Source organism: Malania oleifera, chromosome 5 (assembly GCF_029873635.1).
Source record: "Malania oleifera isolate guangnan ecotype guangnan chromosome 5, ASM2987363v1, whole genome shotgun sequence".
Taxonomy (NCBI): domain Eukaryota; kingdom Viridiplantae; phylum Streptophyta; class Magnoliopsida; order Santalales; family Ximeniaceae; genus Malania; species Malania oleifera.
Genome location: NC_080421.1, coordinates 3,498,035 through 3,515,980, shown reverse-complemented (window position 1 = coordinate 3,515,980; position 17,946 = coordinate 3,498,035). Strand labels below are relative to the sequence as shown.

Below are 17,946 nucleotides of genomic sequence, written 5' to 3'. Positions count from 1 at the left end.
CACATACCCTCGGATATAAAGTCGGACACTCTTAGTACCTGGAACAATTTCGGAACCGCGTTCCTACTAGCATTTCAATATATCACACACACATGCATGCTCATATAACTAAACAAACCACACCTATTTGGTAATCTAAATCATGGTTTTCCAAACAAATACAGTTTAAACAAGTCTAGGCACGACCATCCCAATAACACAATATAAATCACCATATACACTCGGTTTTCAACAAAACCAGGGATGCAGCCCGTCGCCCCCTTTTTCCCAAGACTGTAATAATGAAAAAACCATAGTTTTCCCTGTTAGATCCCCCCAAATGAATAGCCAAAACATACACAGGACCGTAAACCACAGTTCCACCGAGTCCAATTTCAAAAATAACCAATATAAACATAATTCTCCTTACTTTTTCCTCAAATAGCAAATCCCAAACTCCAAGGCCCCTAAACAATGAATCGAGTTCCAAAGCCTACAAAATACAGTACAGAATATATTTACAAGACTGTTTCCTACAAAACTATTGGATCAGAATTGAAAATCGAGTCTTACCTCGATTTTACGCCGAAACCCGAAAATCTCCGAAATGAGATTCCAATCCATAGAAATTGCAGAGAATCCTTCCACGATCCTCGTGGTAACTTCAGATTCTCGATTCCATCAACGATCGACGATGAAATCTAGAGAGAGAGAGTAGGGAGAGTTCTAGAGAGAGATAGATATTTGAAGTTTCTTAATGAAGAAGTAAAGAAAATTTCTATTTATAGGCCCTTGACCCAGGCAAACTCGTCGATGAAATGGTGCCTTCTTCGACGAGGACCTATAGTCTTCTCGTTGACGAATCCTGATATTCCCAGTTTTCGAAACTCCTCGGCTTCTCCTTGTTGACGAGTCTCTGAATTTCTTCGACGAGAAGGACAAAAGACTTCGTCGACGAGGCTTGCTCTTTTACCAAAATGCCCATCTCTTTAAATATTTAAACCCACTTATCACGGTTCGACTTCTTACATTAATGGTCCAGATTTTAAAAGGAAACAACACACAGTGAGGGTAAGGCAGTGTAACGACCCCAAAAATAATTATACTTGATAAATATTATAATCCTAAATAATAATAATAATAATAATAATAATAATAAAATTAAATTAAATTAAATAAATAAATATTATTAATTATATATTATAATATAATATAATAATATTATAATATATATATACTAACATTTGAATTGGTTTTGATATCAAACAAAGGCACCCCCAGTGGCCGTCAACTCTCTCTCTCTCTCTCTCTCTCTCTTCTCAACTCACTTCCTCTCTCCTTGATTTCTCGACGTATTAGGGCCGATTTAAGAACGGAAAATATTTCTGAGTTCCAAAGTCGACCACCAACATTTTAACTGGAGTGAATTTATCATTTGAGCGTCATAGACATCACTCCTAGGATAAGGTAAAGAGAATAAATTATGTTAGTTATTTTAGAAATTCACTCGGTTAAATCATGGTATATAACTACTGGAATATTGTATATGAATTTCTTAGTAATTTTATGGGTATGAAAATTATGGTTTATGTAACGACCTGCTTTTTTTTTTCACATATATTTTTTTTATATATAAATAAATTATCATCACATCATACATCCCAGCTCAGCAGGTCACAATCCACCTGGGCCCGTGGGCACCAGGGATATAACAAAACATACAGCAGAAGCCTACGCAGCAGAAAGTATAAAATCATATACATCTCATCATAATGTGCATAACACATACCAGAGTCACTACAATTACTATCTCACAGTATATACATCTCAAAAATGAAATCTATGGACAATCCCCCACAAAACCTAACTGTCCCTACCAAAAACTTACCCTTCTAAAGAGGGCAAACAACTGATCTAGATCAGCGGGACTTTTACCGCTCTCCTATCAGGGGCTCCTGAAAAATGTATAAGATTTAGGGGTGAGACACCTCTCAGTAAGGGAAATAAACTAATACCAGTGTGTGGCAACATGAGTATTTTGTGTTCTACATATACCATACATAACATATTCAATACTGTTTATCAAATATGGAAAAATATATGCATATCAACACATAGCAGAATATACTGCATTTTCATAAACATATCTCATCTCATACACTAATAATAACATAAAACAATCCTGGTAGGTTAGCTGGCTGTTGTCATGTATTACCCCCACATGACTGGGTTGTGTGGCCCGAAGGCGGGACCTGACAATGGTTGGCTGACCATTGCCAAGTCAAACAGTAGTCTGTAGGTCCGATGGGTCTACCCAGACTGGTCCGTACACCAGGGGCGATAACAGCACACTTCTTGAAAATAACCACATCGACCATCCAATCTCACACCACTCCGTACAGCGGCGTTAACACAGATATCATGATCACGAAAACCATGGACACATAGCAACGGTACTGTGCAAGTGCTAGCCTAGACCAAGCCAACCAGGTTCTGATATCATATACATATACTAAAACCGTGATACATAAACATCTCATATCATTTATTTTCACATCAATCATATCATTTCACATAATTACGTGTATCATGAAAATCATCGGCCCGTACGCCGGTATTACACATTTTAACATAGCACGGCCCGTACGCCGGCAAATCACATAGCATTGCCTGTACGCTGGCAAACCACATAGCACGGCCCGTACGCCGGCAAATCACATAGCACAGCCCGTACGCTGGCAATTCACATAACACGGCCCATACGCCGGCAAATCTCATCCACATAGCACGGCCCATACGCCGGCAAATCACATATACATATAAAAATATCTCGGCCCGTACGCCGATTTTCCATCATAGAAATCCATATCATCCCCATTCCCAAAAAAATAGTATTTCACAACATATTTATACTCATGCCACACTAAACCAATTTTCTACGTATTCAACATATCATCATTTAAACAGTATTTTCCAAATATAAATATATTTATTTTTCCTGAAACCAGATGCTACATATCTATATATATATACATTTTCTCAAAACAAAACTAGTTTAGTTTATCCCCTTACCTGATTCCTGAAAAGCCCCTAAGAAAATCTTCCCCGTACCCACAAGGTTCTCAACTCAATACCCTGAAAATGAAAACTCACAGAATTAAAGTTTAGTATTTTCGTACGTACAATATTTTCTATAACTACCACTAAGTCAAATTCGACTTAAAAAGTCTTACCTCAACTTAGGGATGATTCCCAACGTTCCCAATCAATACCCTGGAACTGAAAATTTCCAGTATTAAAGTTCAGTATTTTTACGCGTATATTACTTTCTTCAACTGTCAAAAATCCAAATATTGAATATAAAACCTTACCTTGGATTTGGGATGAAATCCAACTTCGTTTTCCTGACGATCCGTTCCGGCAGACTTGTAGAGAACTTCGCCAGGAGCATCGTGGTAGTTTCGGTTTGTCGATCCGGCGTAAAACTAGCCCGGAATCGAAGAGAGAGAGTCGTAGGAGAGAGAGAGAGAGAGAGCACTTCCAAAAAAAATATCCAAAATTTGATTTCCAAGCTTCTTAAAGAAGCTTGTGCTAATTTAATAATATATATATATATAATAAACCTTAAATAAAGTAAAGTAAAGTAAAGCTTCTTTAAGAAGCTTTCATACCTTTTATATATATATATATATATATATATATACACACACACACACACACACATATATATATATATATATACATGCTTTAATATTTATATATATATATATATTTGTTCCTTATCATACTGTTCATTTTACTTATTAATTTAATTAATTTATTTTATTTTATTATTTTATTATTTTATTATTATTATTATTATATTTTTTTTTTCCGGTTACTATAGTTTATTTATTAAATTGTAGTATTTGATTAAATTATATTTTTGGGAATATTTTGAAATTAAGTTAAACTGCAGGGATTTGATTAAGTTAGATTTTTGGGAATATTTTGGAATTAAGTTAAACTGCAGGGATTTGATTTAATTAGATTTTTGGAGATATTTTGGAATTAGATTAAACTGCGGGGATTTGATCATATTGGTGTTTTTTTTTTTAAATATGTTAGAAATTAAATTTAAATATGGGAAGTGGAACATGCCCGCGTTTTTTTTTTAAAAAAAATTTAATAGGTTAACGGGAGCGTGTAAGCCTAAGAATGTTAGATAATTACATACAGGGATTTGTGCAAACGCTGCAGGTGTCAGTTTAGTATACTTGCAAGCATGTTCCCGGTAAGTAGGTAAGAGGAATACATTATGTCAACTTTTTAAAGATTTTGATTCGATTAAATTTGAGGATATTATACGTATACGCCGTATTTAAATTTCTGTATGATTTAGGCGTATGGAATGGTCGTTTTTGAGTGTTATACATATTTGGGAATAACTATGAGGGTGGTTCGTATGCCTCCATTTTAGGAAAAATAGCGTGTTTAAATTAAATAGAATTTTCGGTGTATTTGAATTTCTGTATGATTTGGGCATATGGAATGCTCATTTTTGAGTGTATTACATATTTGAGAATAACCAGGAGGGTGGTTAGTGTGCCTCTATTTTTGGAAAAATTGCATGTTTAAATTAAATAGAATTTTCAAAAAACAATCGGACCAGATTTTAGATATGCGCGCTTTTTCTCGGCGGATTACTTAAATGAAAATTTTAACGTATAACCGTGTGGCATGAGATTAATTAACAAATAATTTATATGAATTTTTTTGAAATTTTTATGGTATGAAAAGTATGTATTTTTCAGGTATATATATGTAGATACGAGTACAACTTTATATGTTTTATTAGTTAAAGTTAATTATTTAATGGATGTATTTCTGGAATACTAAAACTCATGTTGCCATACACTGATAGTAATCTATTCTGTCTTACTGAGATGTGTCTCACTCCTATAATTCCTAACATTTCAGGAAATCCCAGAAATCGAGCTTAGAGCGCTACAAGGCAAGGCTTATTAGAGTTTGTTCAGGATAAGTTTTCTTTTTGGGAGACACGGTTCTGTAAATGGGTACACTTAGTGCTTTAGGGATGTAATTATGGATTTGTAGGAAAATATGTATGTATTTCAGGGAACAGTATAACTCTGGTATTGTATTTGGAGTTTGTATATTTGTATTACACTGTGTTGTGTGTGGAAAGAATTATGGACAGATGTACCTGTAGCCCACTTCAGGTGTCAGGTTGTTATATTTTAGCATTTGAACTATTATGGGAATATACGTGTTATATTTATAATGATATTATTTTTAAGGTCGTTACATTGCCTACATCCACGGGAGCAACGGTTGTTTTCACTATCTCAATTAAGCTTACAAAGTCCCTTTCAATTTAAGATTACATAATAATGATTATATATCAATCTAATGCGTATAGAAGACCTCTAGTACATCTAAAACACACCGTCGGCAGTTTGAAGCCGAGAAGAGTACCTCTGCAGCACTGCTTAAAAGCGTCGATGATTTGCCCTCAATCCTGCCATCCTGCATCTCTCTTTTGTTCCTCGCTTCACACTACTTTCCTCCGGTGCATGTTTTCCACTCAAAATATGAGCCACATCAGAGTTTAAGATTATTTTTTTTATATAATTTATTATGTCTTTTTATACTAAATATTATAGGAATAAAGTAGGTAAAGGTTTCAAATGCTAAGAAAAAGAGGATTCCTTTTTTGACAACTTTGTATCTTAATTTGATTTTCCCCAAAAAAAAAAAAAAGTCTTCTCATAAAAATAAAAATATCATAATTATCTTTATGACTATAAGGGCTGTGGTGGGGGAGAAGTGAGACTTTTGAGATACTACAGTTCTTATTTTATGTCAAAATTTACTATAGGGTACATAGTACATGCCTTCTTTTGATTTTTCAACATGTCTTGATGCTACTAAATATATATTTAAGATTGTCAAAAGTATGACGTATAGTAAAAAGATTTTTAGGTCATTGTACTTTCTTGAAACTTTTCTAAAATTATATAGCAAACAAAGTGTGCGCTAACAACCAACTCAGTGATATATGTTGTAATTAAGACAAAAAATATATATATATATATATATATGTAACTTTACGCATGATTAGTTCCTAACATAATGAGAAATAATCACTCCTTTACATAAGATTTAGAACTATCTCATCATATCATGTTACGTTAACAATATCTCAATAAGCAAAACTATGAGCAATGTGTCAATAAATAGAATCCATTCAACTTTGAGAACCTACTCAATCTTGAGAATAAAGTGAGCCGAAAATAGTCCATTCAATAAATGACCCAAATCCCACATGAAGAGGAGGTTCCCTAAGCTTTTTCAGAAAGAAAAAACAAAAGGAAAACATGAATTGGAATGTAAAATAAGAGATGTATGAGCCTTGTGTCCTTGCATACTTTCTTATTCTTGTTTTCCATTTTATTATGCAATTAAGATGAGAATGGATGTGATCTGCTTGTTGCGGCCCTCTTTACTCCTATTGAATCACACCCATGAGCAAGGTGTCAGTTTTTTTGGTCCCCTTACATGACTTAGGAAAAAAAAAGACGAAAAGTGCGAGATAACTTTGCACTTCTTTACATGAAAGAATAGGGAGAAATGATGGTCCTTCCTCGTAGGATTCCGACTCGCTCAACCTTGAGAACAAAATGAATACAAGATTAATATAGAAATGGCTCAAATTATATGTGACCTCGTGAATGTGGTCTAAGCATTTCTTGAAATAAAAATGAAAAGGAAAACATGAATGAGAATGTAAAATAAAGCTGCACGAGTCTCATATCTTATATCTTCTTTATTCTCCTCTCCCATTTATTGTGCAGTCAACCAGGATTATAGAACTATAAACTCACACAATATTGCATCTCAATAGAAGTTAGAATAAGAGCTGGGAAAGAATGGTGTAAATGAGATGGTCAGTGTGTAGGAAAAAAGAACACACTTTCTAATAAGTGTGTTTTCCAACAACTTCTTTTAATATATAAAGAAGAAGTATTCACTTTAGTTTGTGAAGTAGAAATTGTATCTGAAAGGCATAGCAACACTTTAATAGCTTCAATATAACTTTTGAGTACACCACACCAGAGAACCATTTCAGCTTAACATATAGCAAAGGTTCAGACTCCACAGTACAATTAAACTAAACCAACATGCAAAGATGAACATATAATTTCACAAGCGATGACTGACTGGCATCTCAATTGCTTTGTAAGAGTTCATCTGAAATGGGCTTGAGATGCAGATTCTCAACCTTAGACCTAATAGTTGAATAAGACTCATCCAGTTGAATAGATTCAAGCTCAAGTTCCCCAAGTCGCTTCTGCGTCTCCAGAACTTGAGCCTGAACATCGGCAACCTCCTTCTCTTTTTGGGCCAAATCTTCCATGAGGGATGCCAGCTCTTTCCTTGTTGACTCCAAAGATTGATTGCACTTGGCCTTCGCTTCCCTCATCACTCGGTGGCTGCTAAGGAGCTCCATGGCTTCTGTGATTTCGTCAAGTCTAGATTGTAGCCAGCCAACATTGATTTGGGAAGATTCTGCGTCTTTGAGAATAGCAGATAACTCTTTAATCTTGGACTTAGTCGGCTGCAAAAATGAGTTCGATTGCAACTCTTGAACCACAAAACATACACAATCCAAATAATAAGAGCGTATGAGAGTTGATTCAAGTAGACAGCTGGCTGCTATATCTCCATATTTGCTAAAGATTGACTGCAGGATAGAAGAGTTGCTTGCTTTGACATGGTATTTTCCCACCAGCACCTTGGAATTAGAAATCATAGACTCATCCCCTTCCTCATCACTATCTTCGAAGGGAGGCATCACATCCGTGATAGTAGAGCTCATAGACCCAACAAAAGGACTAGCAGTAATGCCTTCTCCCAGGTCCTCTCCTTGTTTATTTGATTTATCATTTTCCTCTGACACTGCTGTGATAAAAATATCCTTTGGGCCATCCATCTGCCAAGGAGATACAAAAAGAGAGAGAAACAGGGGGATGGGGATGGAGAAGTGGAGGAAGGGAGGAGTTAGGTTAGAAATTAGCAATACAAAGCTGATCTCATAGAAGACGATCAGACAAGAGGGACAAAAACAAGCATTGCAAGTACCATTGTGATAATTCCAGATTTGGGTACCAATTGGAAGAGTTGAACTTGCCCTCCATCAACAAGGGGTCCTTGAGCACTGGTTTCTTCAGAATATCGCTGAGAAGAAGAAATAGCCTCAACGTTCCCTGATTCCTCTCCTTTCTTGGAAGAAGAAAGTGATGACGTTGATGAAACATCAGCTGAGTGATCTTTAGTTTGGACAGGAACATTATCTGTGACTTCAGATGGGGTAAGTAGAGATTTAGCTCCCTTCTTCTTTCTCTTGCTTGATCTATGAGAAGAACCAGAAAAGATGGGAACTACAATAACAATGAATTGCAGTTAAAACAACATAAAAATTTTCAAATAATCCAACAAAATAATAACACAAAGAAAAACATAAAAAGAGAAAGAGAACCTGACTCCTTTTTATCCATTTGGGTATTTGCTATACCAATTCTTTCAAAGCAGTATTCAGCACACACGTGATAGGGATTCGAAGCATTGACACAATCTGGGTGCACTCCTCTTCCATTTGCCAACTTTTTGGGAAGTCTGCTGTCTTCAACGCCAACACAGTTGCCTAAAACAAGAAATTTAAAATTACAATAACTTCTAATAATCTAAGGAAAAATAAAATAGAAAAAGGGAAAAAAATATAAAAAAACCTGTCTCTTTTTTATCCATCTGGGCGTTGGATTTAGCAATTCTTTCAAAGCAATATTGTGCACACACGTGGTAGGGATTAGATGCATTAAGGCAATCTGGGTGCACCTTTCTTTCTTTTGTTGTCCTTTTGTGAGGTTCCCTTTCTTCTTTACCAACATGGATGTCTGAAAAGAAAATTCCAAAATTTCATAATAACTTTGAACAATCAGATGAATTTTTTCTTTAAAAAAACAACAAAAAAGAAAAGAAAACCTGATCCTTTCTTGTCCATCTGGTTGCCCGCTTTAGCAGAAGCAAAGCAATATTCAGCACATACATGGTACGGATTACATGCATTGATGCAATCTGAGTGCACTCTTCTTTCTTTTGTGGTATTTTTGTGAGGTTCATCATCTTCTATGCCACCCCATTTGTCTAAGACAAGAAAATTTAAAATTATTATTAATCCCAAATAATCCAATGAAAGCACAAAAAATGAAAAACAAATGGAAAAGAAAACCTGATTCCTTTTCACCTAACTGGGCTTTCATTTTAGCTATTCTTTCAAAGCAATATTCAGCACAAAAGTGACAGGGATGAGATGCATTAGTGCAATCTGCATGCACTATTTTTAATTTACCATCTTTTTATGAAGCTCACTTTCTTCTTTGCCACCACTGTTCTCTAAAACAAGAACTTTAAATTTTCGATCATTGTTGAGTAAATGGTTAAAGATGTACCTGCAGATGTAAAAAAAAAACTACCTAATCCAACAACATAGTAAAGTTGAAGAACCTTATTTTCCTTTATCCAGCTGGTTTACAATTCCTTCCAGAATCTCATATGAAGTTCTATGTCGAGGCACAATTGTTTCAAAAACACCTTAGGATTTTGTACAAGAGAAAACAATTGTTGACTTTATACACAAAATGAGTTCCATAAAACTTTAAAATTTTGGTCTATGTGCAAACCTCTCATGTCATTAAAAAAAACACATGGATGCATGTCACAATATTATTCAATAATCAACACAAAACTTCAAAATACAGACCTGTGATCAGATTAATTATTTGGATAGCAGAAAATTGGAAAAGTAATTTTTGAAGTTTCGTTAGCAGTTTACCTGTCAACGAAACCATAACCAGCAACAGTGCTCGAATGCAGCACCCAAATAGACTAAATACAAAACTAAAAAATTTCACAGATTTCATCATGCTGATTAAAAAGGAACAAATAGAGCAAGAAAACCTGATTTTTTTCTGGCCTTCCCCATTGTAGCCTCAGCAATTCTTCTATAGCAGAACACAGTGACAATCAGAATTTGATGCGTCAATGCAGTCTGGATGCACCGTTCTTCCTTTAACCATCTGTTGCCTAGTTCATTGCTCTTCTATTGCTGAAGGATGAATTCCAAAGATATGCATATTCAGATTATGGTTAGCAAATCCAGCACAAATTCAGAAAATTCTTTCATCCCATCACACAGACAGAGCTAAAACCACAGTTTCCTCTTCGTTCCAAATTTTCAATTGAAAATTCTAACACTTCGTTTGGATTAGGTGATTTGGAAAAAAAGAAAAGAAATCAGATTCTTTCCTTCCAAATCAATGGCTACAAAAAAAAAAAAAGACCTCATTAACCTTTGAATTTTCTAAATTTTAATCATATTTGAACAAATTTTTATTCGTAGTAGTTCTTGATAGACAGAAAATACAATGAAATTTTGATTTTGTTCTGATGTTATTTTCCTTTCCTTTCCCAAACAAAACTCTTGGTACAGAGCCTAAAAGAAAGGACCATCGATTTTTCCCCCATTTTCTCTCATATCATAGCTATCCAAATTTATTCTAGTGGAATTGAAGCTGAAGTAGCAATCTACATCCAACAAAGACGCAGACACAATTCCACAGCAAAAGCAAAGTTTTCAAACCCACGGAACTGGAAAATTGAGTCGAATCTGATAATCTAGAACAAAAAATGAGCCTAAAACCTAATGAATATGAAATATATATTATTAGAAGCAGAAAGAATACTAAGATCGCTCAAAGTAGCTGCTTGCATCGATTCAACGATTTATTCAGAATCAAAATAGAACCCAGCAATTCACAAGCCATCAAACTAAAACTTTTGTCCTGTTTAAATTAACAACTTCAACTTCAAATGATCGCATAATCGAAGTGATCAGTTCGTCGTTTTCAGGGACCCAAATGACAGAAAATAAAAAACTTCTACTCACCTTTTCCACCTTCTTCGCAATTTTCACACAAAATCACATAAACCATACAGAAAACATGAAGAAGAGGAAGAAGAAGCTGACCTTTGAATCGAACCTTCTCGAGTTCTCGGGCTATGGGTTCTTCTGGGTGTGGTGTGGATGAATTGATGAGTGGTGTAAAGCGAAAAGGGCTTGCAAGTTTTTCAAAATCAACGGCAACCCATTTGAGAATTTTCAACGCCCCACCTGACACCTACTTTCAAAGTTCAACAATCACGAGCCGAGTGCATTTAAAAAAAACACCATTGTTGTTCAACCTGCCATTATTATTGGAGAACATGATGTGATGCATTAAAGGACGGAAAGGTCAAGAATATATATATATTAAAAAGAAAAAAAAACTAGAGGGCTATGTAGGAGATCAAGGTTTAAAGAGTGACGATTTATTTTAATATGGTTAAAGAGTGAGGTTTAATAATATGTAAAAATTAAATTTTGTTTATCAATATTATTTTCTTTTCACTTAGATAACCAAACATTAAAATATTTTTTTAATACTTTTTAAATATTTTTTGAGTTCAGGTCTTAAAATTTGTAATAAATTTTTTTGAAAGGGAAAAATTATAACACTTTACTAATATTCAAAATATTAAGATTTTTTATTTTGAAAACCATTTTAGTTTTTCAAAAAAGTATAAATATTTTACTTTACTTTTTATTATTTAAAATTCATATAAAAGTAAGAGTTATAAATGTTCAAAATAATTTTTTTATTCTTTTATTTCTAGATTTCAAATAATCATAAAAACATATTTTAAAAAAAAAATTTTTTTAATTCATATAAAATAATATTCGGAATCATAGATTTTGTGCTTGAATTTGACTTTGTGTGAATTTAGAAGAAATATTATACATAATTTACACAAATTAAAGTTCAAGATCTAAATTTTATGCTCTTATATACAAAGTAAGAGTTAGAAATTAAGAAAAATAATGAAAAAATATTTTTCAATTTGTATTTATAAGTTTATAAAATTAGAAAATAATATGTAATTTTTGTAATTGTTTAAAAATGTTTGAAATAAAAAATAAGACTATTTTTATGAGTAAATAGTGCCAAAAATGTTTACCACTATTCATTTATTTCATACAAATGTTATCAAAATGGAAAATTTATTAAAATCACGACTAAACGGGCCCTTAGATTTTTAAAGAAGAACATTAAAAATATACATTAAATATCCATGACAAATTAGAATTTTATTTAAAATTTTAAGAATGAAAAATAGAAAACAAAAATCAGAAATAAAATTAAAAACTAAAAATTAAAACCAACAATCATTTAGTTAAAATTTTTAAAATTAAGACAAACTAAGACTTCATTAAAACAAATACGTTTTTTCCTTAAATCAAATGATAATTAAAAGTACAAAAAATAATACAGGTTAGTGGTATTCTAGAGATAGAAATTGTTATAACTATTTATTTAATTATTAAATTTAAAAAATGCATTTTATAAGAATAATCTTATTGGTTGTGAGAATAGAAGAATAAAAAATAATAATTTAAATGGATTTTATTATTTTTAAAAATTTTAAAAATTTTCCAAATATTTTATTTTAATTCTATTTTAAATTTTCAAGGTCATTTTATTTCAATTTTAACTAAAAATTATGTATAGAACAAATTATTTAATCTGTAAAATATAGAACTCTACAGATATTAGAAATATTTTTGACAAATCTTTATAAAAAACGTGACCAAACAAAACAGAGGTTTACGATCTCAAATCATACCAATTTTTTTTCTACAACATAAAAATATTCTGTGTCATCTACCTCCATTACCTCAATAGCAGAAACCACATATCTGCAGCCATTCACATATTTACCAATACAATATCCATGAAATCTAGTATTACACAGACCTATTTACAAAAATTCCCTCTCGTGTCTCTATACCAAAACCTCGGACACCCAACTTTGGGACAAAAAACTCACTCCTAAACCATGGGGACCCACACCCACTCCTCTCTATTCGCGAGCCTATCTCTGCTCACTCTTATCTGACTCACTTGAAAATGTTAAAGTAAGGGAGTGATCGTCGACGTTCAGTAAGTGGTAAAGTATGCTATATTACTGAGTGGGGTACAACTTACGTTAAAGATACTTTTTAAAAATAATAACTAAACTGTAACGTAATAAATCATGGCTAATGATCCAGATCTTTTTCTTTCACATTAAAAATCATATTGTATCTGTCTGTTTTTTTCTACTTTTCATAGTGGGTAATATCATTATCTAAATACTTCATTATATACTGTTCAACTATAACATTTATATAACCGTGGCTTTTATCCTTGGTTGGGACCTGTACGCATGGATTGTGTCAACTCTTCTCTGACAAGGGTTGTGCGTGCTCGTTAGTCAGTACTTCTATTTGGGTCGGTTTCTCCTCAAGATAAGTCAATTATACTTACAACTACCTGCATGCCTCGTCCAAATGCACAGTTCCTTTTCCTAGGCAACGGGACTTGGATGTCTATCTCTTTTGGTCTCTTCCTCGTCTAAAACGGGCGGTCCCCTCCTCTACCCATGCGTACACTGTGTGTACAGCCTGCATATCCTCTCCCCGTAGCACAGTTAGACATACCTTCACACACTATGCTGACAGATGGGTGGTTGCTCTCTATCTAAATATAAATGCAACGGTACCCTCTGTACTCTTACTCAATCCTCTAATTGTTAATCTGCTTTTGAAATCTTTCGCACACGGGATCCTGATCTATATATATTATATATATATATATATCTATATAATATTATATATATATATATATATATACATTACACTCTTTACCGTTTCCGTTCTTTTGCCATAATTACTTTATAACTCTATCTTTCTGTTCTATCGATTCTGTAATTTCCGTATATATCTGTATGCCGGTAGCATCTTGATGTCTATCCCTCTATATATATCTGTCCTGTAGCCCTCTGTCTATATACTTTTGTCTATATACTCTATATGTTATTGGTCTCGCCAAATCATGACATGCTATAGCTCTTATTTTTTTACTTGTTCTTTTTAAAGCTGTCTCAACTAATGAGTAGCTGATCTAGTAACTGTAAACGTGTAGGTGATAATATATCTATTTTGTAAATTCATCCGTTTCAGTGAAACTATCCCATATAAAACTTCATTGTGCCTGCCATTTATCATCACTTCTCTGTATAATCTTCTGTGAAATAATATTATAGCTGTATATTCTGTCTAATCTCATAATTACTGGAAAACTATATTAAACTGTCTTACTGTCAATACATGTATTTTCAGTATAGTATGATACATATTAAAAGCTATATAAATTTCTTCATTTCTTCATCACATGAAAACCACTCTGCCACACAACATTTAAATTCATATCTGTAATATATCTGTAAATAACGGAATAAATTGCTCTATAAATCTCTATTAACATTATAAAAAACTCCTAGCTAACATATTTTCCCTACTTTGACTTTGAAAACCCCTATATATTCTGGTTCTCACTTTCACGCGGTTCCTACGGCCAACAGCCTGAAAATGCATATTCATAACAAATATTATATTTTTTCGCCTACATCATTTCCTTATAACTGTCATAATACCAAAATCTACTGGATAAAAGGACCTCCTTGAAAATCGGGAGGAATTAAGAAAGGGACACTTTGTTTTCCCGACGATCAGCTCCGGCAACCTTGTAGAGAACTCCGCCAGGAGCGTCGCGGTAGCTTCAGATCGTCAATCCGATGACTGGTGGGGCCGGAATAGAAGAGAGAAGGGAGTGGATTCGTAGAGAGAGAGAGAAGAGAGAGAGGGGTGCTGGTAAATGGATAAAAATCCCGGTTTTCAAAGATTTATACTACTAGTTTAGTCGATGAGACACGTCATCTTGTTGACGAGTCCTTCATTAAATTTGTCGACGAGTCCCTGTATTCGTCGACGAAATTCAGACTGCTCCATACCCCCTCTCGGTATTTTCTCGTTGACGAAACCCTGTATTCGTCGACAAATTTCCTTATGAACTCGTCGACGAAATCCTGTATTTGTCGACGAATTCCCTGGTAATTCCTTGAAATTATTATTGTTATTATTATTTCCAAAATGCGATGTCGTCAACGAAACCTACTGCCTCTTTCTGTTTCTGTTTCCATTTCCTCTCTCTTTAATATTTAAATATGAATATTTTCTGGGTCGTTACACAGGTTGTCAATTTTTTTTTTTTTTTGAAAACAACTAAACATCTACCCAAAAAAATGAATAACAAATAACATAAAAAAAATACACTTTTTAAAATTCATTTTTTCAAAGTATAAAATTAAAAACAAAAAATAATACCAAACATACTCTAATATTTTTAAAACCTGGTAAATCCTAACCTATCAAACTATAACTTTTTTTTTTTTTTGATAATTCGGGGACTCCAACCACCATCGCGCCACTTTGAACACTATAACTTTTTTTTATTACTCGTATTTTAGCTTCTCTGTAACGCCCCGATCCATACTTACGGCCCGGGTGTTACCGTAGTAATGTTTGTGTACCTGATATACTTCTCAACAGATATATACGCAGCGAAAAACATAAACATTCATCAAACTATTACTAGAGTTCTAACTGTCTGATAGATACATACAACTATTTTAACTTTCATATACAATACTATATGATATTTGACGCATCCTTGAGTCTTCCAACATTTTACAAGTTTTAAAAACCTATAACATAGCCTACAAAATCGAGTTTGTGGATACGCTTACTCAAAAATAGATCACTACCCTGCCCAAGTCCTTACTAATCTCAACCTCGATAAAGACCTTGAAAAGATCATGTTTTGGTATGATAGGTTTGAACACCATTCTCAGTAAGCACGATTAAGCTAATAAAGACCATGTGTGGCCAACATGCTTTTAAAGTGTTTAACAAAAACATAAATTCGAGTAATAATATTATTTTGCCTAATTGTTAATACGTAACCCATTTTTTATCATTAATCACGCCCATAGTAATAATCATTACATACTATGTCCAAAGATGCAGGATAGGACACATTCCCCCCCGGAAACTCTACATTGCTATGTATAAAATCCCCACAATCTGGGGTGACCGTGTAGTAACCTCCGGCTCGAATTAAAAATATTAAAATCATTAAAAAATAATAATAATTAAATTAATAATAAATAAACAAAAAAAGGAAAGTATGAAAGAATAGAATAAAAATATAAATAAATGTCAGAATTAGATGATTATTAATTTAAGTTATAATTAAATATTACATTAATTGATTATAAATTAATCTAATGTTATTTAAATGAATTAATTAACTTTAATTATATGATAGGTATATTATATAAAGATAGGGTATCTAATATGGTTAAAGTAATAAGTGTATTATAATAATATAAAATATAAAATAATGTAAATATAATTTAATGAATGGGAATTTCAATTTGACTAATCTCAATCACAATTAACCTTACCATTCCACTTCCTTTCACGTTCAATATCCTCAGTTCTTTTCACTCTCTCCTGTCTGCTCGCCTGTCGTCTCCGCGCTCTCTCTCTCGCTGGGTCTCTCCTCCCTCGCCCTTCTGGGTCTTCCTCCCTTTCTCTTCTGTTTGGTCTCTGTTCTTTCTCGTCTCTTCTTTTCTTGTCTTCTCCCACCAATGATTCTCCTTTCTCTGATCTTTCGCTTCTTCTCCCTCTCCCGTTTCCCTCCCTCTCTCCTCTTTCAGGTCTCTCCTGCCGACGGTTTTCTCTACCTCTCTCTTTTTCTATCATTCAGCTGTCTCTTCCTTCTTTCTCTCTCTCAATTTTTCGACGAATTTATGGTAGATCAGGAAATAGAAGGTGTCGTTGAATTTCTAATTCCGTCACCGATATTTCTACTTGAGTAGATTTATCGTGGAAGTGGCGTAGACATCATTCTTGGGGTAAGATAATTTTTCCCTAATTTCTCAATTTCTCTTTAAATTTGGTGTTAAATTGTCAATCAGACCACATGGTTCTAGTTGCGATTGTCGTCATTTTGGTGTGAGTAAATTTCTAATTTGAGTTTTCTAAACCCTACTCCAAAGCGAGAGTGGATTTGGGGAATTAGGTAAATTAGTTATATTTGTAGGTATAACTACTATTATTGAAATTTTTACGACCCTTACAAATATAAAATCTTTTTTATTGTTCAGATTTCTATTTAATGAAATTATGTATTTTTGATTCAGGATTTGACTGAATAGCATGCTCCATCAGACTCATGTTTCAGATCCTGTCTCGGCGTGTTAATAAGTCATGCAAGGGGAAAATATATATTAAATCAGAATTTTTTTATGAATTGTAATTAAAATGAAAATATAAATTGTGTTATATAACGGGTTATATTTTCAGTATGGGTTTAAAATGCCAACCATTTAAATTATGTTTTTCCGAGTTTAGGGCTGTTTATTATATACGTATATGCGAAAATGAACTAATAAAAGTGGAAAATATTTTCAGGATAATTATGTAAGAAATGAAAGGTATTTTCAGTATAAAAACGTTAAATGTTGGTTGACTTATTTTACAGGCAATATATGAATTTTATTACTAAATTGTGTGATATGATTAAATGTAAGTTCTGTGTAAATATATGTTAAATGTATGAGATGCAGGCTAAGTATGTAAAGCATTAAGAATGAAATATGATATAAACTATGCTGCTTATGTATGTTTATGCAACTATGTAAATGTATAACAGTTGAAAGTCATGTTAGTAAATTCTAACGCATTTCTATGTAGACTAACTGATGATAGCTAAAAGGAGCTGTGTTAGCAGATTGTAGCGCATTTCTATGTGGACTAATTGATGACGGCTAAAAAGCAGTTGTAGTACGAATGAGTGAAATGAAAATGGAATGATAAGGTAATGAAATGATAATGGAATGAAATGTGAAATGTGAACGATA

The 17,946-nt window shown here is 33.2% G+C and overlaps 1 protein-coding gene across 4 annotated transcripts; it reads right to left on the bottom strand.

Moving 5' to 3' along the window:
• Nucleotides 1-7,033: 7,033 nt before the first annotated feature.
• LOC131156632 (uncharacterized) lies at nt 7,034-11,389 on the bottom strand. 4 transcript variants are annotated; one of them, XM_058110470.1, is made up of 7 exons: nt 11,069-11,389; nt 10,000-10,362; nt 9,025-9,186; nt 8,772-8,936; nt 8,522-8,686; nt 8,125-8,423; nt 7,034-7,975 (listed from the first exon to the last, which is right to left on the bottom strand). In XM_058110470.1, the coding sequence occupies exons 2-7, from the start codon at nt 10,022-10,024 to the stop codon at nt 7,211-7,213; spliced, it is 1,581 nt and encodes a 526-aa protein (XP_057966453.1). In that variant the 5' UTR covers nt 10,025-10,362; nt 11,069-11,389; the 3' UTR covers nt 7,034-7,210. The 4 variants fall into 4 exon arrangements, with proteins under 4 accessions (XP_057966453.1, XP_057966450.1, XP_057966454.1 ...); XM_058110467.1 differs by having other exon boundaries at nt 10,000-10,147; XM_058110471.1 differs by having other exon boundaries at nt 9,287-10,147; nt 11,069-11,295.
• Between the last annotated feature and the right edge of the window lie 6,557 nt (nt 11,390-17,946).